This window comes from Haemorhous mexicanus, chromosome 8 (assembly GCF_027477595.1).
Source record: "Haemorhous mexicanus isolate bHaeMex1 chromosome 8, bHaeMex1.pri, whole genome shotgun sequence".
Taxonomy (NCBI): domain Eukaryota; kingdom Metazoa; phylum Chordata; class Aves; order Passeriformes; family Fringillidae; genus Haemorhous; species Haemorhous mexicanus.
The window spans coordinates 26,713,782-26,739,672 of NC_082348.1; the positions used below are offsets into that span (position 1 = coordinate 26,713,782).

Consider the following 25,891-nt stretch of genomic DNA (forward strand, 5'->3'; position numbering starts at 1 on the left):
TACTGTGAATCAATATGCACAATTTCTCCTTGGATCTGTTCCATACAGAAAGTGGAGCATCATCAGTTTTATTTTTCAGACTTTATGATACAAAAAGAGCTTCCTGTCTCGTATTACAATCATGTATGTTCCTCACCTGCTGGTGCCGTTGCTGTTTGTGACCCTGGTTTTTGCACTGTAAAATATCTATGCTGGTAGAAGGCTGTTCTCATACAAGGACAGACATTGCTATGGTTACAGTGAAGACACATTTGGTACTATTATTTTAATACACAAGAAGAATTCCCTCCCCAGGCAGGATTGGTATTATTATACCTGTGAAAGAAAATCTTTATGAGTATTGTATGCATAATAAAGATGAGACATATTCTGCAAAATTAGCAAAATATGTTCATCATAAATTAAAGACAGTCATTTAGGGCTGTGGCTGCCATCTGGCTATTAAACCACCAAATTATACCACCTTAATTCATAAATGCATAAATTTTACCAAAACTAGTCTTGTCTGAATATGCCTGATATATTTGCTATATCAGTGAAGTGGCAGGCTTATACCATTTAAAAAGACTCATTCTACTTCATGTAATTATTAAAATTAGTAACATAGTAAAAATTATTAACATTGTAGTAATTAACTGTATTACTTGTTTTCCTGAACAGCCATCTGAAATTCAGTACTCCCTAGAGAGTTGTCTTGGAACCAGATAGAAAACAAGCAGTGAGTACAGAAAACAAGCAGTGAGTACCAGCTACTGAAAATGCATATTCTGGGTAAGAGTACCTAAGGGACAATAGAAATGTTTTGTGCAACAGACCTTACACAGTAGGTTCTTGGTTTTTCAGGGAATGATACAACTGGATAGGAATGTTTGAGAAAAGGATTAGGCAAGAGTTTGCTAAAATGAGTGTTTGCACTATGAACAGTGCCTTGAGCAATGTCATACAAAGATGACAAACTCCACTGAACTGTACATCTGCACTCACACAGTAGCAGATGTTATTTATTGGCTCGAAAAATAAAGCTCTATTATAATCTCACTCAGAAGGATTGCATGTGAATATGTGTGTTTAAAAAAAAGATATTTTAGCTGTGTTTTGGTAGGACCTTCAACTTTTTTGTAAACTCGCAATTTGTGACAGGATTGTTTAAAAACTTCAATTTCTTCACCGTGGAAGTATACTATGTAACTGTTTAGTGGCCTTTACCATTTCTCACTTGTCTAATTTTGCTTTTCATTTTAGTGACGGGTGTCCTGTTGTTTGTGCTATGTAACATGGCCTCCGTACTTTGTTACTAATGGCATAACATAACAAAATTTACAGTAGGATATTCAGACAATTATAATTCCTGGTACTGCAGAGGACATATACTGCCCACAGGTCCTTTTCTGCTTTAGTCTTCAGTCCAGGCATTCTTAAAGCAGTCCAGAAGCTGTTAAGATAATTTAGGGAAAACTAGGACATTTAAAACAAATTACTAAAGGAGACTAGATGTAAAAATAAATAAATCTATAAATACACCAGATCAAAGGAAAAAATTGTCCTCTTTTTTAACATTACAGTCAAGTATGGTGGAAAACATTTTAGGGTAAGGTACAGTTATTGCCAAGTTAAACATTTTATTCTACTTTTGGCAGCAATGTAATTTTTGATGTCTGGATATTACACAGCAGATTATTCTGGTGCATAGCGTATGTCAGGCTAATTGTTCAATAGGGTTAAGTATAAGCTTTGGTACTTTCATATACTTTGAGGCAGTCTGGAGTTGGTTTTAAAGCTTTAATTTAATATTTATTTTTATTTAGAGACATAAGAGCAAATAGTAACCAACACTTCTGAGAAATGACAAGTTATTCATTACTACTTACTGGGACATAATAGTTGTTAAACCTGTAATAAATATGGTACAAATTTTCTCTTAAAAGCAACAAACTTCTCAATTTCATTTAACAGAATCTTGGCAGGGTTTGGACAGAGCTGGTCTGATAGTTTATCTTGCTCTTTAAAAGACAGTACAGCAAACCCAAGAGCCATCTTGGGTTGTTTTTTTTCCCCCAGATCAAAGACAGTTAAATTGCCCTGGCCATGTTTTTTGATCCTTCCACAAAAGTATAAGATCAAAGAAACACGGGTTTGCCTGTGATAGACTTTAATATGCATATTATAAGTACAGAGTGAGCAGCAGGCTTATGTATGCTTCAGCTTATGATTAGTAAGTATTAAGTTGTTATATTTGATCTTCAGTGGTGGCCTCCATTCTTCTTTGGAGGAAACAGTGAATATTCAATGCCCAGAGCAATGATGAAAGCTGCAGCTCCCCACTTGAATCCCCTGGTAAAGATTTCTGTTACGGTGATAGGTCTTGCAAAGCCACCCTGGAACCTCCAGGCTTCATTACTAGAAAGGAAAATGAAACCAAAGGAAAAAAGATCAGCAGAGCCACTGTGATACAAATTAACAAGAATATATATATATATATATAAAAGAATGATGAAGGTATTTCAATTAGATAGACATTGAGGCTGTACAATATGTTCTGTCATTTAAGTATCAGGAATTACAAGTAAAGATCATGATAGGAACTCTAACCCTTACCATATCTAACTTGAGATACAAGTACTGCCAGCAAACAACACAATTGTAGGAACAGAATCACCTCCCTGAAATCATTAATTGTACTCTTCTGTTTTTACTCTGTAACAAATCAGAGCCCACTAGCACTTGCATGGATTGGACTAACTACCAAGGCTAGTCACTGTGCTAGACAGTATGTAGCACAGTCAAATCTTACAATACAGACATAGATAGCTCATCTCAGTGTGGAGGCACTTTCTGTTTCACAATACAACACAGCTGTATGAGAGTCAGATGATTTTAAAAAGAAAGACTGAAAAGATAGTGTTTAGCTTGAGCTACAGAGTATGTGCAAACTTCACACTGTTTTGCCTTGCTGTTTTCGACCTCCATTATTATTGAAATGTTAGTCACTGCTCTGACTACAAATATATATTTATTTATAGCACAAGCAGTGTAATCTGTGGACATGGGTGTAGTTTGTCTCTTATAAGGACTCAAAAGTCCTTAAGAAAAGGAAAAATAACTAAGCAATAAAAAAAAAATTGTCATTTTGGGAGAAAATACCAGGGTTTAAAACAAGAGGGGCAGATATTTATGTTCACAGATAATCCTCTTGTGCTGATGGATTTTGTGACTTGGGATGAAAGCATGCTGGCATGGAAGAGTCTCTTCTAGGTGCCAGTATAGGGCCTAACTGATATAGACTTAAAGTTTCCAAACATGACATCTTTCACAAAGCTTCTCTTGTATTTAATATGTACATTAATGTGCATTTGCCATCATGGCTGAAAGCAGATTCCCTGTTAAATGAGCTCCTCCCAAACGGGAGGAAGCTCTGGAGAGGGTGACTTTGAAGACTTGTGGTGCAAGACATTAATAATACAATCTTCTGCCAGACTACTGAAGCAAGCAGCATGATACTTTAATTTCTCACTCGTTAAGGAAAATTGGCATGATGCTTGTGCTGTCCTATAGAATTGACATACTACTTTACATGAAATTTAAAAATTCAGAAGGAATCATCTCATGCTTTGTTCCTTATTTGAACCCTGATATGATTGGCTCAATCCCCTTCTTTTACCAAAGGAACAAAAATCTTCTTTTATCTTGGAGGAACAACAAACATTACAGTCCCTTTTCCAGTGTGTTGTTTTGCAGCACTTCCTGAAATTGGAAGTGTGGGCACTAAGGGTCAGGGTAATTTACAATAAACCTACAATATTAAACTGTATCCTTTTTGTTTTTAAATGGGACTAAGCCTTTTTCTTGCTGAATACAATTTTGTTTAACCAAAGGGAAAACAAGCTTATGCTGCTTGCACTCCACAGAAATAGAGGCAAGATAAAAGTGAACAGGCCTGGAAAGTTCTTTAAGGGCTGATATTTGAAATTATTCCCATCATCACTAAAAGTATGTTTTACTTTATGCTTACATCTTTAAACTATTCCAAAGAAAAAAAAATAAAGTGCTGCCAGCCTCAAACCCCTCCACAGGTTACAGCATGAAACAACTTTGTAACAGATTATCATGAAACAACTTTGTAACAGATTATCTATTTGCTCTTCCATTTTTGTTGTAGTGATTCAAAGTAGAGCCTTTTCTATGATGACTCCTGGAACCATTTGCTCACGCAACTTTTCCCTTACAGAAGGGCCAGACTACACAGCACAAGACATTTGGTATTTTTATTCCCCAAGATGAAAGGGTGTTTGCACAAAGTGCTGCATAATTCTTGACGTGGGAGAAATACATTAAGCCCTGTTTTAACAGCTGCCTAAATATCTAAAAAGGAGGAGATACACATTGTAGAGAGATAGCATGAGAAGTAAAAAGCTGATTCTCCATGATATCATTCACAGTTGAATGCAATTCCACCCTGTATACATGTACATTTATTTTTTTCAAACAAAGGCCTCCTGCTGTATGTGAGGAATGCTATTCCTACTCAGAATGTCAGTGCAAGTTTCATCATCTTCCTCACGACCTGAACACACAATCTCCTTGCAGAGAGGGACAGGATTATTCACATGTGCAGACCTAATACTACTTAGGTATTTTGGTAAATGAGGTGTTGGTCATTGTGCCTGATGTGTGTCAGCACAAAAAATCACCAAGTGCAAGGCTGCCTCCCAAGATGTGCACACTGGTCAAGGTGATGCAAGGTTTGACTTTCACACAAAACCTAAATAAAGACTTTACTGAAATTCTCATAATTTTCACTGCTTTTGCCAAAGAAAGAGTTACCTACAAGGCCAAGATCTGGTTGATGCCCCCAGATGACACATCAGGATGATTTTTGAGGCTCTTGCACTTACCGGGCCCAGGGATCCCTCAGCCCCCTCTTAGCCAGCCTTCTCTGCACCTCCTCGAGGGGAGTCCCCTCCACCTTCCACTGCCTGTAGTCAGGCAGCTCCACTTTGTCATGGCCATGGCCGTGGCCGTGGTCACCTCCGTGTCCCATGCCTAGGGGAAAAGGTCAGGTTGTTACTTGGCAGACAGCATCATCTTATTTTTATACGCTTGCAAAGAACAATCCCCTGTACGGGAAAAACAGGGAGGCAACAAGAAGAAACAGAGAACCAAGAGCTTTGTTCTGTAAAACAAACAGCCGAGGGACTTTGTGATGTGTTTCAGAGCTTGGTGATTACAAACAGTAAAGCAAATTTAAGCATTACTGTGCTGTCAGTCACGACCATTGCTACATTCATGGAGCACCTATGTCAACCCTCTGTGCCAGAGAAGAGTGTAAGAAAACCAGTGGTTTCCATGTCTATAAATGCACTTCAGCAACACCAGCCCCCCACTACTTCCAGGCTTTCCAGGACAATCACAAAGAGTTCAGAATAAAAAATTCTGACTTAGGTGTGGAAAAGCTGTGATTTCTAAGCTCTGAAGAAAAACAAAGACTTGGTTCCTCAGCTCCTTTTCAGCTGCCTCCAGTTAAGTCATATATAACTGTGACATTCAACAGGGCCAGGAGAGATGCATGGACAAGGAGATGCACCTCACCCGTTGCTTGAAGAGGCTGAAAAATGTATGCTCTATTTACATACACCTTGAAGAACTATAAAAATATTAAGTTTCTCTTTAAAACAGATGTGAAATGAAACATTTTCAGTGAGACCATGAAGGACCAGAAGAAAATGAGAGCTTTTAAGGCTCCATTTTCAGAAATCACCTGAGTCTTCTTTAAGCCAAGGTTTCCCATTTTAACACCTATCAGGTAGCAAAGAACAGATTCACTGCCCTTAACTTTTAGAAAATCGACTGGAATGCGAACACAGCTTCAAAGCCTGTGACTCTTGAAGATGACTCCAAGCCGCGAAGGCAAGCAGACAGATTTCGTTGCCTGAGAAAACTTGGAGAGCAGCCTTAACGCTGTCATTGCCCGAAAAGCTCCCCCTAAATTAGACGCCAGGTTCCAGCCCTGTCACGTTTTACAAGAGAGAAGGTTGTGCCCTGTCGCGCACACGCCGCGGCCAGCGGGCTGTGCTGCAGCACGGGCCGGGCTCTCTCTGCCAGCAGAACCAGCACAGCTGTGCCCAGAGGTCGGACGGAGCGGGGCAGGGAGGGCACAACGCGCAGTGACAGCCACCTTCACTCCCACTCCCACTCCCACCTGCCCTGCCCGCACACGGGCACCCGTGGCAGCAGCGCGGCCCGGTGCCGGTGCCGGTGCCAGCCCCGCCCGCGGTACCTGCCCGCTCCGCGACCCTGCTCAGGACGCGGCCGCCACCCGGAACCGGAACCCAGCACAGGACCAGCCGCTACAGGAAGCGCGAGCCAGCCACGCAGGTTCCGGGAAGCTTCCGTTCCGGCTGTTCCCGCTGGCCCAGTGAGGACACGGTGGCCGTGGAGAGGCTGTCCGACCCCTTTCCCGAACCGCTGCCCCCGCAGCACTCCCGGCGCGACCCAGCGGGACAGGCCCCGCACCAGGAGCGGCGCCACCGGCTCGGGCTGAGGGGCCGGCGGGAAGGAGAAGCGGAGCGGAAGGAGGCCAATCAGTGCGCGGCTTCTTGCGGGGGGCGTGGCCCAATGGGCGGGCGCGTTGCTGAGGTGCGGGGCTGGCGGTGTCTGGAGGTGGCGGCGGAGGAGGAGAGCGGGGTGAGGGGGCGGCGGGGCTTGGGCCGGCGCCGGGAACGGGGATCTCCCACCCTTCGCGGGTTCCCCGGTGCCGTCTGCGCTGCCGGCGCTGCGGGCAGGGACGGAAGCGTCGCAGGGTCTGTGCGTGCGGGGGCGCGAACAGTTCCCAGCACTCGCGCCGGCAGCGCCGCTCGCGGTCCCTCTCCTGCCCCTGCGGCTCCGCTCCCTCTCCTGTCGCCCCTTCCCGCTGCCCTCCGCAAGGACAGCGTCCCCCTCCCAGGTTATGTAAGCCTCGGCCCTCCGCCCTGCTCACCGGGAGCGGTGGCGGGGCCCGGGCAGTGCCCGCTCGCTGCCAGCCCTCGGGGCGCGCTTCGGCAGGGGAAGGAGCTGGGAGAGAAAGCGGAGCTCGCAGCGAGCCCGGCTGGCGCCAGGAGCCGAGTTTCGGCTTTCAGTGGGTATGGCTTAAAAGAACATTGGTGTTTGTTTCCGTAGGAGAGGCCGGGAGGTGTCCCGAAATCCTGGTAGTGCACTGAAAGGTAAGTGAAAGTGAAGAATTCTTTTGGCAACTGCCTCCTGAGTGAGGCGGCGGCTTGGTTTCACTGAGTGCTTGTGTCAGGAGCTCGGCGTTTTGCATGTTAGGCTATGTGGCTGTGAACTGTCAATTGCCTTAGTATCTGGTTAATTACAATTACTTTTGTGTTTGTCAAACTTGAGCACATAGTCTGCTTCATCTGGAAAGAGACTGGTAAAAGTTAACTACACAGTCAGTGACTTACAAAGACTTTAATTGCTCCTCAGTTGTATACAATACAATATTGTTTCTTTTTAGCAGAATACAAACTGTTCAATTAATTTTTGATACTCCTATTATCATGAGAATAAACATTACAGCATGATGCCAGTGGAACTTTGGGGTAGACTGTAGTGTCTTTTTCCAATATATTTTGATGGAAATCGACTTCTGGGTTTCAGGGTTTTTTAAAAGGGGTATTGGAAGTGCATGAGAAGATTTCCAGGAGGAATGCCATTATCATGTTATTAACAGTGAAACTGTTCTAAATAGAGTGCCATCTGTTTAATCCAGACTGCCTCAGTCTGGTTTCAGCATTGAATGTTTTTCTCTGTGAGATAAAGTCTGGAAGATTCAGAGCAGTCTTCTATCAGGATGAGAAGACACATTTGTTTTTCTGTAATGTATGGGGCTTGGAATTGTTGGCTCTTTATTTGTGAGGTGCTTAAATCCCTGTCTTAGAGAAAATGCAGTTCTGTCAGAGACTTGAAAAATATTTCTTGTTTCTTACTGTGGCTGAAAGTTAATGTGTATGTGTCCAAAGTCCAGTGGTGCTGAGGAATGTGTATATTTTTCTCAGATTTTTTTTTTTCAGTGACACATAGACATGTCAGATACCTTATTTTTATGCTTTGAGAGAAAGATAAAAAGTCCTAGTTTTATTTATGTTTGGTGCTTTTTTTTCTTACTATTTGTGTGGGGGGTTGTTTTTGTTTATTTTGTTTTGTTTTCGTGGTGCTTGGAAGCTTGACTTGAATATTACACACAAAACCATGCTGGTATTGCTGAGTCTGTTACCAGGGACATTCAGCTCTGATCACAGAGCATTGGCTTTGTGTGATCTGTTGGGCATGAACAGAATTGCTTAACAGGTTTAAAAGTTAGAAAGGTTTTCAGTAGCAGGTTTTTGCATTCCCCCTCACCTCCCAAGTACATAAAAACTTATGGTAAGAAAAACCTTGTGCAGTCAGTTGATCTGCTCTACCATGTTTTGCTTCCTGTATTTCCTTTTCTTTCAGTATGGTCTATACTCTTTTAAAAATAAGGCTGCAAATGTGAGGGATGTGATATTTTGGGAATATATTAATCTCTTTGATGTTGTATCCTCAAGTAAATGAGTCTGCATAATTTCAAGGGGCTTAGAAGTGTTGCTACAGTGTGTTTTGAGAAGGAAGTTTCACCATAATTACAGTGTCAGTCTGGAGAAATCAATAATATGCAGAAGGAAAAGAAGTTTTTATATTGTGTAAAAGAACCCCAACAAACAGCTGAATGTCCTCTAGGAAGGAAAGGTCATTGAAACTCCATGTACAAATAATCAGTCCATTTTGTGATTTATGCAGTTGATGGGGTTTTTTGTGTGGTATTTTTATTATCATTAATTAGTTGTGGTGATAATTACTGCAAAGATTTGGTGTTCTAGGATAAAGTTATTTTAGCTTGTATGCAGCCATGCTAGTTATGATTTGCTGGGATTCCTGCTTGTTGTTGTTAAGCTAGAGGAAGGCTGCAGGGTTTCTTGGATAGCTTTCAAAAGTCCATGTTTCCAGCAATTTGTGTTGCTGTGCATTCTGGATTAAGAGCTTGTGAGATTCATTATAGGAACCACTCTTCTCTGCCTGTGCATCCAATATTCTCTCTAGCCCTGGACAGTGTTTGGTGCTATGCTCTTCATAATCATTTTCTGGAGTAGAGAGCTGTGTGACTGACAGTGGCTCGAACTGTTTGCAGTTTTGAGATGACCAGAACGGGTTATGGGGTTGTTGGTTTGGTTTTTTCCCCTTTAATATCAGATACATATTTGAACTAGTTAAATATTGCATCCTTTTGCCCCTGAAATTGCATGTTACTTCCTGAGGTGCTGTATTAGTAGTCAGTTATGTCATTGGAAGCCTCTTGTCATTTGAGTAAAATGGTTAATGCTGCCTTAATTACAAAAGGATGGAAAAGATCTTTCTTTAGTTCACCTTGGTTTCTTTGAATGCTTTTAAAAAAGCATTCAGTGAATGGTGGGGAAGGAAATTATCTTCTCAGGCATCACTAGAGAGCTAAATATTTTATGGACAGTATCACAGTCACCTCTGTTTTAGAGAAGTGATGGGCTGGAGCAGTAGTCTTAGTTTCTTTCTGTTTATGGTGTTTGTTTGCTGGTGGGTTGTTTTTGTTTGGGGTGGTTTTTTTGGGCAACATGAAGACCATTCTTCACAGGAGCAGCCCCACTGGTCTGATCTGTTATTCTCTCCTGAGGCCTAAGGCTCTGAGACCCTGGGTGTGAGAGGATCATTGTTCCAAGTTCTGCTCATCTGCCACAGCTCAGCAGGTGCTCATTTGACAGCAGGTGCTTTACTCTTACACTCTTTTCTAGAACATAGGGTTACCCCTCAGGTCAGCTCTCCCAGTCTCAGTGGGGATGGTGTGTTGTGTGGATTTTTGTTTTGTGGATATACCTAACATATAAAAACTTTAGGGCCCTTGTATGGTTTTTGCAGCTACCATGTTTTCTGTCAGTAAGAGCTGCACTTTGTGTGGGGTGTCAGTAAGTCATTGCTCTGTTCTGTTCTGAGCCTGTTACCTGAGAACTTCATGTGATACTCCCCATTTTCTGTATGAGGAGAGGCAGACCTGCTTGCTCTTTACCAAGCAGTTGAATTTGAGTTGAAAATCTTTAAACACCTGGGTCATGTGTTCCCTCAAAAACTTGTCTGGGCTGGAAAAGAATTTTTGATTCCATTATTTTTCTTGTTGCTTGTTTCCTTGTATTAAGGTATGAATGAATATCAAGAAGTGAAGGTGAAGGCTTCCCCAGCTGAGTCTTCTTGAAGGACATCTGTGCCATAGTAATAATCCAAAGGAAAAAAAATAATCCAAACAAACAAAGAAATCCCTTTCAGGCAAACCTCATCTGAGCTGAGACAGTCACAAGTAGTAGTATAGTTTGACTGCTACTTCACTCAGTTATTTTCATTTCCAAACCAAGCAAGTGTGAGAAGTTATTCTTGACTTAGTTAATGCTGTGTTCTACAGGGTTTTTTGAATAAGAGAGTAGTTTGAGTTTATGCTTGTGTAACTCACTGTAGATAAAATGGCAAGCTAGTTGAGTTTTTCTCTCTGCACCTTTGTTTGGATAATTCCTGCTTCTAATAGCAAGACAAATAATTCAAGTGTCTTTTTTTTATATTTAGTCATAGGACAGATTTATGGAGTGACTCAATGGATCTCCTTTTTTATATAGAATTCTGACTTTAGTTTTTAAGCTTCAAATAAAAGCTCAAGAGGTAGGGGGGCACTTCTGATGAAATAAAATCTAGTTATTTAGGAAAACCCAACTGTAAAACAAAATTCTGTATTGCCAGCTGTGCTACAAAGAAGAGAAACCAAGATCAGGGACTGGGTAAAATAGCATATAGTTTGCAAACTGTTTCAGTCTGTGCTGCAGATTATCCATAATAGTAAAAACTTTTTATTGTATGATGAATGGCCACACAGCAATTTTTCTTTCTTCTGTTAATGTTACATTTTTCTATCAAATGTAATAAATATGGGCACGGGGTTCAACAGATGTTTTATTATTAATCAATTCAGATGATTAGTGAAAGACAAAAATACCATTGGCAAGTCACTTTTTCAGTCTTTCTTGATTGTTTCCTGTTCTGCAGGCAGTCCAGCTTGCCTCTGCTGCCCACTGCCTGTGTCAGATGTGCTGCCTTGACCTCTTGGTGTGATTCTGTAGAGAAATACAGATTTTATGGTCAAATTTATAAAGTTTGCCTAAAAATAGAGAGCAAGTGACATTTGGAAAGAGATCCCACTAGGGGAGAGAAGTGTTTGGTGTATAACTACTGAAAAGTGGTAAACTATTTATGTATTTATCTCTTAGTAGTGATTATCATTGCTATCATTTGGCATTGAAAAACACCAAATTCCCTAACTGTGTAACGTTGTTCTGTCCAGGCCTGATGGAGATGGTTGGTGCAGTTCAAATATCTTAAAACACTCTTCCAGGAATTCTTCTTTCTGCATATTCTGTGGGGCCTTTTTTTTTTTCCTACAGGACAAAGTAGTTCATGACTTCTCATTTTATATTGTATGGTTACACAAGCATTAGGCTAGCATTGCAGAATTGCAGAGTGTGTGTTTTTGTGTGTAACCTCCATACTCTAGCTAACCTTACTGTGTTTTTATTGTAATTACTGTGATTCTTCAAAAAAAAATGGTTAGATCTCCTTTAATGGTGTCTGCATTGTGTATGGTTTGTGAGTTCTTTAAATAGTTCCACGTTGCTGTTCCTCTGAATTCTGCTTAACTGAAATGTGTGACATGGACATTTGTGCAGACTGCATGACTGCAGTTTGCTGATTCATACAGGACAAAATTGATAAGTCTGGAATATCTTTCTGTTTCCATTCCCTATATTTAGTAGTTTATAAATTTTAAATTGTCATTTTATTTAGGGTCTTCCTCCCCTCTTCTGCCTTGCCTTGACCCATATGTGAACTGGAGGAATTATTTGACATCTATCTGGAAAGACAGTGAGAGAATTTAAAAGAATAATCTTATTTTTCATGGCCATTCAGCTGAGAAGATATTGGATTGAAAGATAATGAGCTGAAATATGTGTAAAATTTGCTTGTGCTTTTTCCTTCCTGTCTTAATTTATTTTCTTTTTATTCAAATAGTTTGGGGTTTTTTGAGACTTCTGGTGTCTGTTTCTTCTTTACATCTCCTCGTATTTTCTGCCTTGTCTTTTCTGTTTCCTTTAGGTTTGAGGATATGTTGAGCTAAAGGAGAGGCTGGAGAGCAGCCCCTCTGCATGTCTGCCTCTGTTCTGACTTGGAATAGGGCCACAAGGTAGAAAAGCTGATTTAGAAAAGGTTATGAAGAACTCCATAGTACTTACTCAAGTAACTTTCCTAAATATCCACGGAAACACATGGGCATAAGCATAACAGATTTTTGGGTAGAAATAGCTCAAGTTATAAATCTGAATATTGTATTTCTTGCATGTGAAAAATTAGCTAGAATTAGAATTAATTTTTTTAAACATGTGCTTTGTGGAGGTGTGATGAATTAGAATTAATTTTTTTAAACATGTGCTTCGTGGAGGTGTGATATCTAAAGACTGGTGTGCCCCATGGGTAAGCTGCAGTGGTGATTCCACCATCCCTTTTAGCATTGTGATGGCTGAACATGAGGGTCAGTCACCTATTAGACAAGACATGTTTCAGAAAATAGAAGGCTTTTACGTAAACTGAGTTATAGAGGGGGTGGAGTGAGCAATTTATCAAGCACCCTAGTACATGCCATCAGAGGAGGGCAAAGAATGAAAATCTAAATGCTCAACTTTGAGTTCTGATATCTGTTTATTACTCTGGGTTAGAGGTATACTTTTTTTTCAAAGGATACTTGATGCTTCAGTGTATCACTGTGCTCCCTCATGCTTTAGGGTTGGAAACACATCCAGTTAAAAATAGCAATTAAAAAAAGCTCCCTTCCTAGAATGGCTGTTGTACTGGCCTTTAGTATCTGCAGCAGTGGGATAGACAGATGATTGGTTAAAGTCCATTTACTGTAGTGATCTTACACAAGAAGTGATTGAGTGATAGTCCTGTGCCCTTTTACATAGAAATGCAAGGCATGCTGACCAAGGATTTATCCCAGCACAAGCTCATATTTCTTTGTGTAACAGTGGAGAACTTTCCATTCTTCTTTTTTTTTTTTTTTTTTTTAAGATGTTTTGTTGAGCCAAAAGAGCATAGAGATGTAAGCTAAATATGGACACAGAGGGGAGAGCAAGGAGGCTTTAAATGTGATGTGGAAAAATTACTAGATCCTTATGCCTGTGGGTTTGAGTTTTTTTAAGGTGCTTGTTTCTTGTTCTTAGCATAGAATAGGCCTTAGACAAAATTGCTGAGTTTCCAAAACTGCTTCTAGATTGTTAATTATGTATTTGTTCTGTTTGGTAGTTATGTAATTGACTAACCACCATTCTTGATGGTCTCCAGTGTTGCATCTGTGCAATAATTTTAAATAGTAGCATCCTTAAACTTCTGGAAGTTACTAAACCATATTTGTGGCAGTTTCTTGGGAAGAGAGATGCTAATTTGTTAGACTTCATATGAGCCATTCTGATAGTTTTTCTCATGTTAGTGGAGTGCAGCAAATTGCATTGCAAACCTTGCCATGTCAGCGTGGCAAGAGCTTCATGAAAATCTCTGAAACAGTTCTGTGTTAGCTATGGACATACAAAATAGGGATAGGAGTCTTGGACTGAAGGGTCAGTTGAGTGCAAATAGAAAAGAAATAACTGAACTACTACATGGATTTAAGCTAAGCATTCATAAACTGCGTATCTGCAGTGTTTATTTTCACAGCCATCCTGTGACAGCAGCCTTTCCTTAAAATCACAGGTGTCACATGCATTGCATGATTCTCCATGGAACAGGCTCCTGCCTTTGCTTAGCTCTGTGTCTGCCAAGACTTGTTTCATGTGCTCTGAGTCTTCAGCTGTGCCTTCATCCATGCTCATGTAAGCACCACATGAGTTTGAGAAGCCTCTGTTTATCTGTTGAATAAGAAAACTTCCTAGCTTGCTTTTTGTTTGTTTGGGGAGAGGGAGAGAACAAGATTTTCTTTCTTCTCTCTACAATTTGTCTTAGAAGTTGAGACAGCAAATACAAATTTTAAAACAGTTTAGGCATGGCTTGTTGTCTTTGTGTCTCCAAAGGACCAATTGCAGAAATAACTGAGATGCTCTTTTGCTTGTGCAGGTGTTGAGTGGACTTGGACTATGCATAGTCATGTAAAAACAATTGCTGCCTTCAGAGTGTGCACCTTTTCTGCAGCTGTGGTGAAAATACTCCTGCAGTTATTCCTTGTGGGTGCAGAAATGAAACTGTGTTGGATGTTGCAATTTGTGACTTTGTTGCATTTGTTTCCTCAGCCATAGAAAACTGTTACTGGGGCATCTGGGTGTTTAAATCATTCAAATGGTAGCAGTGTTCCACATACCTTGTGTTCCAGGAATCATGGCATTAAACTCACAGAGAGACTACATGCTTTGCTTTTGCCTCTCTATAGATTAAATCCCTTCAGTTAGCTGCAGGTTTAATATGGTTTTTCACAGTTAATGTTGCAGTTTACATAGCATAACTAAAACTACTGCACTAATTTTACTTCTTAAATTTAAATTAAAATGTTAGCCCTATATATCTAGTTTTTAACGTGCCAAATTACCCCAAAATTATACTCTGACATTTTTAGGGAAATGGTTGAAGATAATAATAATGCTTATATGTTAACTTTGTAATTTTTCCCCTGGCTACTTCAGTATTTAAATTGAGTAAAACTTAGGATGCTAAGGCAGAAAAATAAATGTGCAACAGTGGGATTTCACGTTTGTTGTGCACAAAGTCCTAATCAGGTTAAGATCGTGGATGCATTCCAGATCAAATTAGGGGTCAGCAGCCAATACTAATTGGCATTGATGCTGCTGAAATTGTGTAATGGAGTATTGTGCTGATTGTCACAGTGTGTTTTGTGCCACCCCTCCACTCCACTCCCCTTTATTTGGCAACTTAAAATTTACTAAATGTTCAAAGGTTAGTTCTGTTATTTCCTCTGTGCCCTTCTTCTTAGACTTGCAGGTTCTGGTCTGTGCTAAAGACAGAAAACTAGGTAGGTTCAACATATGAAAAGTAGAAGGAAGTTCAAAAAAATTGAAGTAGAGTGCCTGTAGATATTAATTTGTCTAATAAATACAGAAAGCTTAAAGATTTGCTGGTCAGTGGGGAAGTGGACTGCTATGCTCTTTTTTTTTTTTTTTTTTTTTTTTTGTCAGCTGCTAGGAAAGAGCTGCTTCAGCACAGCTTCTTGTCATTTTACTGAAACATTTTGCAGGAACCTTGTCACACTTGGCTGGTGGAGATGTGTATGGGTGTGATGGTCCATTGCCCTTCTCTGCTGATGATACTCCCATGATTGCCAACTACTGTATTTGATGGCTTATTTTGATAATAAATTCTTGTATTTGTGAGAGAGAGGAGGGAACAGATCTTAAATAGACATTAGCATGCTAATTAGAAACCTTAATCACTGTGTTGTCCGTTGTTAGCTCTGTCAGGTTTTGATGTATTCCAAATTAATATTCCAGTGGGAGAGACAAAATATCTCTCCTACAGAGAAAGGATGCAGGCTTTTCTTGGCTTTATGCAGAATTCTAGTAGTAGTAATTTCATTGCTGTTTCTATGAAGTGCTGGAGCATTCTGCTTTAGTAATGTGTGCTGACTTTGGATAGATTGAAATTATTGTCTCTTTGTCTTTCTGAATGCAGACTTTAAAGCTTTCTGATATATGTAAGGCTGCTATGAGTAAATTCTGCATGTTTATGCACATGTGTGTCATCTATGGAAAATGGAAAAGGTTTTTATTTTAGCATTTCCTTTTTTATTGCAGCAGAATGTTTAAGTTGCTATTTTCTTGGTTTTAATAGTTTAAATGAAACAGATAGAACTGATTAGGGAATAAAATTGTTAAATTATGTTACGAAAATCTTCTCAAAGTGCCTGTTGGATAGCTGGCAGATAAGGCAAAAAGCACAAGGATTTTCCCCCCAAGTATGAAACCCTTGCTGCTCACTGATAAGAAATAATTATGGTGTAATCATCTTAACTTGCAAATCTGAACATAATTGCAAGTACAGGGGTGTTAGGCCTGGGTGTGCATTTTGTTCAGAACAGTTTTTTTTCATGTGCTGAAGGAGTCACATGTGGACTGCCTTGGTTTGGATTGTTCTTGGCAGTTTTTTGCTGTCCTGGTGGTGTGGGCTTTTCCTTCAGGGTTTTTTTTTTGTCTTTATACCAGCTCAGCCCTACTTTTTGAGAAGTTACTCCATGTTCTCTCTGCAGGTCCACTGTGCATTTCAATGACCTCAGTATTTCTAAACCTTCTGTCTAAGCTGCCCTTGAAAGTCTGTTTTGTGGAGCATGCTCTGTGAAAGATGAGTGTATTACTTACACCAAAAATGTGTAATCTAGCAATTTCAGGTGCCTGCTGCTTGAACTTTGGTAAGTGCTGCTGATCCCTCTCAGCACAATTGCATAGGGAAACAGAACAGGCTTTTAATTAAACTCAGGCTTTGATTAAAAATTTTTGATTGTGTTTGAAGAGAATGAACTGAATTTGCTCTGTGCCAGTATAACTAATAAAAAAGTAAAGGGTCATAACTGTTGCCCAGATGGGCAGTACCTGTAAAAGGTTAGAGAAACTGTTTATGTTTAATATAGTTCATGTGGGTATATTTCCATTTGAAGGAGATGTAATAATTGCTCAAGGATGATTAATGTTGCAAAAAGTAGTAGTATAACCCCTAACAAGTTTGCATATAAGGCCACCTCTGGTCTTCTACCAAGGGTAAATTTATTCCAGAAACTTGAGGAAAGGAAAAGCTCTGTTTTACCAACTGCTTTTGAAGATGGTTTTGTTTTGGTTTTTTTCCTTTGTTTATTTTTAAGCAGGAAAACTGTTCAGTATTACAAACAAAAACCCAGAGTGTCTCTGTGTATGGATGAGGTTATGTAAAAGTGCCTGAAGATTAGAACATTGAGTCCTCAGCGAGGTTTTTTGGAGTGCAAGAAAATATGTTTGAAAACCTAGAACACTGTAAAATTAACCATCTCTACATAAATTCCACTCCCCTGTCTACACAAAAAAACTTAGGGAAGCTTAGCTGTAAAGCTTGCTGCATGGATTTTCAGTGCTGCCTGTCAAATCTGTAATTTTTCATGATCTTGAAAGACTCAAATTTTCTGAATATACATTGGGACAGTATTTGACAAAAGCTTTTAATTTTGTTCAGGTTATAAATAGAAAATATGTATGAAAATAGTGAGCATTTAACATCTTGCTCTTGTTTCAGCAGTGTTGGGGGGGAGAAGGAAAAAAGGCTGGATATTCCAACTGGAGTCATCAAGCACCTGTGGAAGGCTGTTTTCTTTTTGCCTCTGTTTTATTTTGTTGTGGTTTTACACTACTTTATTTTTTATACTGGTCTATAGCTCAGATAAGTGAAAAATATTGTGGAAAATCTTGCCTTATATGGTGCATAAAAGATTGGGTTGATTTAAGTTGTTTCTTCTGTGTTTATGTTGTGTTCCTAAAGATATTATACATCAAGTTTTGCTCTAGAAAAAGAATTGTTTAAATTTCAGATTAAAAAAATCCACAAAAACCATCCAAACACCCTCCCCAAGTAATACCCCCACATATGTTAGTAACTTAGCATCCTCACTATTTAAAAATACATGAAAAATGAATAATTTCACAGTAAAATATTTATTAGTCCTTTCTTATGACTGGTTGGTTTGCATTCTGTTGTAATGTTGGTTTAAGAGTAGAAGAATAATGACTGTAAACAATATGCATTGTGTTTAACTATTCAGCAGTGAAGATTAATTATTAAACTCATACCAAGACAAAGGGGGTACCTGGTGTAGTTGTTGCACTAATTTACATTTACTACTGTTTTAATTCTCACACAGTTGTTTCACTGAGAAGCAGCTTATGCTTCCAAGTAATAGGCCACAGAGTGCCAATTATAGTAAGCTGAGTTTCATGAGAGCTTCTAATAAGGTGATGAAAAAGTGTTACACTTCCTTTACAGACAGTTTCTTTGCCTGTTTTCTGTGGACAAGAGTCTGACAAAGGCTGTGTAATTTCCTGCTCTGGAGGAATCCTAGTGAAGTTAATAGTAGGGCTAGTCATAAGCATCAGTTTTTGTAGTACAGTCACCTTAATCAGTTGGGTCAAATATCTTAATCATTGATGGTCACACAGCTCTTAATGGATAGAATTAACATGATCAAGTGCATGTTTTAGTTCTTATGTGTGGAAGTTCTGACTTGTACAGTCTGTCTAATCTCAATACAAAATTAACAGTGGTTTTCTCTCTGTTTGGTGAGATTGTTCTTTGCAGTTCTTAAAACCCCTCTCTAACTTTCAGAAAACTAGTGTGAGACTGAGAATGATGACACTGAAATCATGCTGTGATGCATGACATGGAAGAAGACAAGTCTCTTCCTCTGCAGTAACATTGGAAGTAATAAAGGCAGCTACAGTTTTAACTGTGAATATTGGAGCAGGTCTTAGATTTCAGAATTCTTGATGCTTTACCTCTGAATACTGAACAGCCTCTGTATGTGACTGAAGTCCTTCTTGTAAGTTTGTGGGGTTCAACTTGCTCATATATTCCATTAGGTCAAGCAGAAGAGATCTGGGCTGTTCTGAAATTGTCATCTTGATGAGTAGTGCTGTGATCAGTGATGTTTCATTTAACTGCATTTGTTAAGTTTGGTTTTTAAAGTCTGGGAACTTGTCATGGAAAGGTAAGACCAGCATATCAATCAGAATTAATTTTATCCTTGAAAAGCATGTATCTTAAATGTGAATGAAGCATCTGAGTCAGATATGAAATTTATGGCATCGTGCAATAAAACAATGTCCTAATTCTTATGGATCTTTATTTTTACTCTGCCATTTTGAAAGTTTATTTGGAACTTTGTATTCTTACAGCATCATTTTTTAAAAATCAGCAAGATGACATAATTTTAGCTATAACTGAGGTAAATTCAGACAAATTTGGAGATTACACTCATTTAAGAATTTGTGAATGTGTAAGTAAGTGTATGGATGGGGGGAAATTTGTCACTTCAGCTTAATCTAGTTACACTCCTCTTCCTGGAGGTGGAGGCTTTACCATCTGGAAGTTGAAAAGATTAGAATAAGGGATTTCATTAATTTCAGCAGAGGAGCCTCTGGGTTAGATCTCTTTGAGAAAAGGGTAGAAGAAAGGAGGTTAGGTAAATTAATTAATGAATATGTAACCTAAATTCCATTTTGTGGAAATTACAGTTGGTAGGGAATACTGCAATGAAAAATATATACTGGTGTTGTAATTTAGATACGATCTGGAATTGACTTCAACTTTTTAATGGGTATTTTTATAATATAACAGGCATTTCTTTTTCTCAAGTGACGATTTTACAGCTCAAAAGTGGGAAGCTGCTTAGAATATTCAGCTGGTATTTCTAGAACGTTTCTGCATTAATTTCTTTCCTTTACAGACCAGATAGTGATCTTTGCATAATGTTTGCAGTCTTATTCCAATGTGCATACTGGGGAGGTTTTGGTAGTGTGTCTTTTTGTTGATTTGTTTTGTTCTGGGTTTGAATTTTGTTTTGGTTTTGTTCCCACAGAAATTCTGTTTCAAGATTTCTCTTAGCCTGTGTCTGTTCATTTTTAGTAGTTAGTACTGAGTGCCTTAAAAAGACCACCTTAACTGTGATTTTGCAAGTGTTAGTTTGCTGAGGCTTTTTTTTTTTTAGGCTCCTTCTTTTACTATGCATTTTGCGTCTTTACTTATCTAGATTTAATTTACTTCATGAACCAAAACCATGAAGGAGAAGGTGTTTGGGAGAGGTAGGGTTACATGGAAAGTAATTTGCATGGAAATGTTTTTGTAAGCAAAGAGGTTAATGCAGACAAACTAGCACAGGAAGAGTTAGTGCATATGAACTGATGCAAAGGGAGGACAAACCTGTATTGTCTGGCGTAGGATGGGTTATCACCAGGATCCTGACAAGAGAATCTTTTAGGTTTTGTGTAGGATGACTATGTGAAGTTGTTTCTAAGGAAACTGGTGCTGAGAGAATAAGGTAACTTTTCTGTGCCTAACCTACGTGTGTGTGTGTATATATATTTTAAAGTGCGTCAGGTCCTTAGAATAGAATAATTAATGTGTGTTTTGTGGTATTTAAGGCTGCAGGATAAGGTCTTTGTTATTATTGTTTCCAAAATCCTGTAAGTAACGTAGAGGAGTGTGTTCTTTGAATACAGAAGATAAATTTCCTGTTCCACATTCTTGATTATCTCAACTCTTTTCTGCTTTATTTGCTGCATGAACTCCTAGAAGAGGGATTTAGCTATGAGTGTACAACTGTGTTTAATTCAGGTTTTGCTTATTTGCCTCTGTGAGGCACTTAAATTTTTCTCTGTAGAGTCACCTGACTTCTGTAGCTTTCTACAACTACTCTGTGCAATACTATGAAAACATCAGCCTTAAAGTTGGTTTTTAAACTGTTATATAGTGTCTATTTTCAGTGTTGTATTTTCATTCCCACTGCCCTAATTGTTTGTCTGCAGCAATTTTGTATCTGTAAAGCAGTTTCACTGTCGGAATGGTAAAAAGATAGAAGGTTGGCAGCTCAGCTTTGTGGTGCTTGAAAAGGCACAGAAGATAATTTAGAGCTTAAAATGACTTAGAGGAGGCTTTTTGGAACAGATGGGCTGTACCTTTTCTTTACCCCTTTTTTGGCAGCTGCTGAAATTGATGTGACCTTTTTGATAAGAAATGGATCTTACTGTGCAAGTATGGTACCATGAAAGTTTACAAGACTATTATCAATCATCTTTGACTTCTCTGTGGTAAGGCTTTCTCCCATTGTTTTCAAATAACTTTCTTTGTTGCTGATATCAAAAAAGAAAGCTTTTTAGCCTGGTTTTTACTAGTGAGTCAGAGTGGGCAGGGAAGCAATGTCTTATCCAAGTTGTTTTGCATGACTAAGGCTTGTCTAATAAGGCTGGCAACCTAAATCCCACATAAAGAATACATCAGCATTTATATTTTAAAGTTGGAATGCATGCCTGTCTGCTGAAGCTTGCAATTAAATTACCTAAAAACTAGAGTTGGAAGAGTGCTCTTTCTATTAAGGAGAAGGCTTGAGCTGACAATTTAAATTAATAACCGTCCTGAGGAGGCTTTGCCTCTTTCTGTCTTTGTCAGTTTTTACCTTGTATCTCTGTACTCTGGAGCTGTATGGCCAAGAGAATTTTGGCAGAAGGTTTGAACCTGTTTCAAATGGCAAGTTGTAGCTGTAGCTCTGATTTGTTGAGGACAATAGTTTTTAAATGTATTATTTTATGTTCTTACCAAAATGACAGTTCATGTAAGTAAATAGTTTGTGTACTAAATAGGATTCTGATAGAATAATATGTTTATGTATATGGATACAGGGAAATCACAAAGGTATTTGTACTATATTTATCAAAAGAGATGTATATTACAATGCATATCCTTTTTCTTTATATCTTTTTTATTCTTTACCCTTCTTGTTCTACCACAGAAGTAACTATGTAAAACAGGTATTACAGTGTTTATCTACAATAGCTTCTTATTGTCCTCATGATATTTTATGGTAACTTACAGTGTGGAAAGCAGTACACTGTTAACAGTCTAAGATTTCTGTCTTGGTGCATTCAAACATTTTATTTTTTATTACTCTGTTACAAGAAAAAGTCTATTCTACCTTCTCAACCATTAATTCCATGAGCTTCTAAGACAAGGAGCTCTTTATTTCCTCTGTTTTTTAAAAATTATTCTCATATCCAGGTTAGAAGTTATTTTTCACAATCCTTATCTTTATCTGCTTCTTAAACATTTTTCTGCATTATACATATTTCTTTTGTTTGCAACAAATGTAGGCCAGTGTTTCAAATAAGAGTGTATTACCAGTTTTGTATGCTCTACCTACATGTTTTCAGATTTACTTTAAATGACTTTGTGAGATCAAGCATCTTGATTTATTTTCTGGCTGCTGATGTATTCCTGAACAGATGTTTTCATTGCATCATCAAATACATTATCTAGTCTTTTTCCATTTAGTCTTTTACACCTCTGCATTCAGGAATAGCTCATCACAAGAAGTTCAAATTGTGCTTTTGTTATCTGCATTTATCAGCATTGCCTGGTTTTCTTCCTCCAGAGCTTCCCAGTCTCGTTAGTGTGGGTGTGTGGTGGGGAAGCTTTTTTCCTGTGTCCTTCTGACCACCTCATCCTATGTTGTCTTCTATCTATTCTGCTTGCCAGGGTGTTAATCATGTTTAACACAGGTGCTCTTCTTACAGAGCTATGAACTTGCTGAATCAAAGAAACTGCAAGTATGTTTAGGTCAGAGAAAGGATGCATTCTTGATGCTTCCCCCAGTACTTTTTTTACAGAGGCAGAATGGAAAAATCTTTCTTTAAATACATTTCTTTCCATGCTCAGTAATGAATTGTAGATATGAGAGGAGTGTTTACATAGCTGGAAGAACGAGCTATAATTGATAATAGAGTTTTCTGTTCTTTTAGACTTGTCACTCCATAATGTTCTCTTACACAAATGGCACTGTGAAGAAATCATGTAGTATGAAGCTTTATTCTTTTGGCTGACACAGTTTAGGTGTTAAATGCAAATTATTCTGCTCATGGCCTTTAAGGTAAAAATACATAATATTTTCATTCATTGTGCAGCTAGTAGGAAAATTGCATTATATGCATTTTGCCATCTAGTATAAAGTGGCCAAGAGCTGGACTCATTTTGAAGTGCATGTCCTAGAATGTAATCTCTCCCATGTATGTTTGAACCAGTATAAACTACTGGCCTCTTTAAAACAAGCTTACAAACAAAAACCCTCAATAAAATATGAGCCAACAACAAAAACTCTCTGCATACTCAACTATCATATCTTCTTAAATATCATCAATTATGAGTGTCTAATCAGTGGCATTTTTTTTTCTTTCTAATCCCCACTGTTATAGTTGGTAGTGTAGCAAGTGGTACTGGCTGAGATTATCTGGGTAATCATTTTGCTGTTGCAGATTGATTTTGGTTAGTCTTGGTTTAAATGCAGACTGGTAAATAATAATGTAAGTGAAAAACAAGCTCTCTGATGAGCACAGTTGACCCTTTCTTATTTCTTTTATTGTAGTCAAAAATTCTTCAGGAGTTACTTGAGTTTTTAAGTTTCATTATTCCACTTAAAAAAATATTGAGAATGGTGAGTTGACCATCCCTGGAGGGATTGAAAACCCCATGTAGATGTGATGCTGAAGGATGAGGTAGATTGGTGGAGTTGGCAGGGCTGTGTTGCACAGTGGCTGGACTCGATGGTCCTGAAGGTCTTTTCCAGTCAAGATGGTTCTATGATTCCATGATTTGTGTGCATAGCATGATCAAGGAGCGTGATCTGACTTGCTAAAATTCTGTTTCTTAACTGTAATTGACAGATGCAGGGTGCAAGACTGTGACTTCCTTCAGAACAGAGTCTTATAGTTTTAATTTAAAGCACTAAGATTCCAGGTCTAATTTAACAGCCTTATGTGTCATATTCTGCTCATTTATGCCAAATGAGTAAGTTTAGGAGAAAACATTTAAACTATCATTTCAGTTGCTTTTATGGGGAAGATTTTTGGCAGTTGATTTTTTGTATTTGGTTTTGACAATGAGTGACAGCATTCCTAACTATAACTTTTCCTGTTCCATGCTTTAGTATGAATTCAAACTTGCTTACTTGTTCAGTATTCAAGAACAAGAAATCTTCATCAGACCATATGTAAAAATATTTTGGTATGTTTTATTATTACTGTTAGTAATAACTAAATTTTTGAATCATTTTTTATGGTTCATATATATTATAAGAACCTCTGCATTATAGTTGAAAAAAATTAAAATGTTTCTAAAATAAACATGAGAAATCTCTTATATTCCCTGTATTTTGTTTGCTTTGGGAGAGATGTGAACACTGTGGAAATTAAATTGAATACTCTTGGTTCAGGCTACTTCAACCTTGAATAAATATGCACAGGGCTTAGTATATTGAACCAGTTTACTTTGGGGACACACCCACATAGTGTTTGATATATTTATATTTTTCCCCCCAAAGGTATAGCAAACCAAGGAGTGAGTGTAAGCATGAGGTGTGCTTTCCAGATGGCCATGTGAAAATCCCAGAGTCATCTGTGTGTGAGGCTGAGGCAGTCCCACAGCTGCTGTGCTCCTGTGCCTCTGCAGCCGTGCCCAAGGCACCCAGGTGGAGCTGAGGGGCTCACCCAGCTTTTCCTCAGTGCTCCTTGCAGGGACAGTGCAGCTTGTGTGCTGGCTGCCAGTCCATCAGCTGCCTGTCTTGCCTCTTTGCACAAGTCCCTAAAAAGGGCTTTGATATCCAGGCACATATTTTAAAGGGAGGGATGATTTGTCCTAAAACTGAACCTAGCCAGACCAGATGTGGATTGCTTCTGTATTGATACAGCAGTTGTGGTTCTCAAGCTGATTTACACTGAAAGAAGTTCCCAAACAGGGAAGCTTGAAGCTCAATGCATGGCAAAAGCACTAATATACCTAGAGTTAGTGTTGTTTTCCTCAAGCTCACTATGAAGGGATTCTTTAGCAAAAGATGAACTTTAGTTTAATGTGTGGTTTTCATGACAGCGCTGAAATTTTGGCTCTGTGAGGAATATGTACCTAAGAAATTATACTGTGGGAGAGCCTTTAATATATTAAATTTAAGAATTACATGTTCTCCAAAGTCAGGGTATGAATTCAGTTCTTATTTCATAAAATTATTACTTTCTTCTTTCACCTGACACTGTTCTTTGTAAGTACTGTGCCTCACTAATACAGAAGGATTTTCTACATAAGTGACAAAAGTCTTTTATTTGGATGAAGGCAATTCCTCCCTTCCTCCTGCTAAAACACTGAGCCTTTGTTAGTTTTTTTTTTTTTAATGGGAAATTGCTTTATTGCAGAAGGATTCATGTGGAATTTGGAGGATTTGGTAAACTTCAATTTGTAAGGCCAAAAAATGTTTACGTTAATGCTTCTTTTACTTTACTATATTTTCTCCTGATTTGGTGATCATCATATGTTTTTTTTATCTTTTAGAAAACGGGGCAGTACTTGAAGGCTTGACAAATGCATCCCAGGTTGAAAAATTTCTGCATTCCTTCTCCTCTTCCTCCTTTAGAAAACTGACTTCTTTAAAGAGGTAAAGTTGAATGTTGCAGGTTTTTTTCCAGGCAGAGTGATCTAGGTCTCAGCTTCTTCTGTAGCATGTGCTATGGTGTTTTAAATTAAATTAGATACATGTATCACTCTGACATGGTATCGGGATCTCTTTGTAAACTTGGAAGAGATCTAATTAGTTCTGTTGTTTTACAGAATGATTTTTCAGTGCTTCTGCTGAAATAAGTCACTCAAGTATTACTTGAATTAATGTTATTTCTGAATTTGTTGTATTTTAGGGTGTTTAAACCTGCTTTAGAAATCTGAAGCAGTTCCTTGCCCACAAGAGAGTTGTTATTCTCTTAATGACTTCCTGCCAAGGGCCATTGAAAAAATGATATATTAACTCAAAAAATGTGTTGGGAAGTCTTTTATCTTATTTCACTTCACTTTTCATTTAACAAATACTGATGGTTCTTAAATACAAATCTTTCAGAACTCAAGGCAAGTAAGTTCTGAGAAGAAAATTGGTGATTCCAGTCATCTAGTCTGGCTATTACAAAGTCATTTATTGTAGGACTTCCACGATGTAACTTGTATGTCAAACATACAAATTTTGTTGAACTTA

The 25,891-nt window shown here is 38.5% G+C and overlaps 2 protein-coding genes across 9 annotated transcripts in view; one reads left to right on the forward strand and one right to left on the reverse strand.

The window, feature by feature from the left end:
• Window positions 1-1,765: 1,765 nt before the first annotated feature.
• On the reverse strand, window positions 1,766-6,415 carry NDUFB3 (NADH:ubiquinone oxidoreductase subunit B3). 2 transcript variants are annotated; one of them, XM_059853340.1, is made up of 3 exons: window positions 6,275-6,415; window positions 4,893-5,040; window positions 1,766-2,397 (listed from the first exon to the last, which is right to left on the reverse strand). In XM_059853340.1, the coding sequence occupies exons 2-3, from the start codon at window positions 5,036-5,038 to the stop codon at window positions 2,241-2,243; spliced, it is 303 nt and encodes a 100-aa protein (XP_059709323.1). In that variant the 5' UTR covers window positions 5,039-5,040; window positions 6,275-6,415; the 3' UTR covers window positions 1,766-2,240. The 2 variants fall into 2 exon arrangements, with proteins under 2 accessions (XP_059709323.1, XP_059709324.1); XM_059853341.1 differs by having other exon boundaries at window positions 6,197-6,318.
• Window positions 6,416-6,448: 33 nt separating this feature from the next.
• Window positions 6,449-25,891, forward strand: part of LOC132330675 (hyccin 2) — a 68,023-nt gene continuing 48,580 nt past the window's right edge. For 3 of the 7 annotated variants that reach the window (XM_059853327.1, XM_059853321.1, XM_059853326.1), the window contains exons 1-3: window positions 6,499-6,633; window positions 7,153-7,196; window positions 25,204-25,306. The gene's annotated coding sequence lies outside the window, so the exon portion shown is untranslated. Of the gene's footprint in view, window positions 6,682-6,719; window positions 7,116-7,152; window positions 7,197-20,820; window positions 20,928-25,203; window positions 25,307-25,891 lie in introns of those variants that run through there. The other 4 variants (XM_059853323.1, XM_059853322.1, XM_059853325.1 and 1 more) reach the window with 4 other exon arrangements.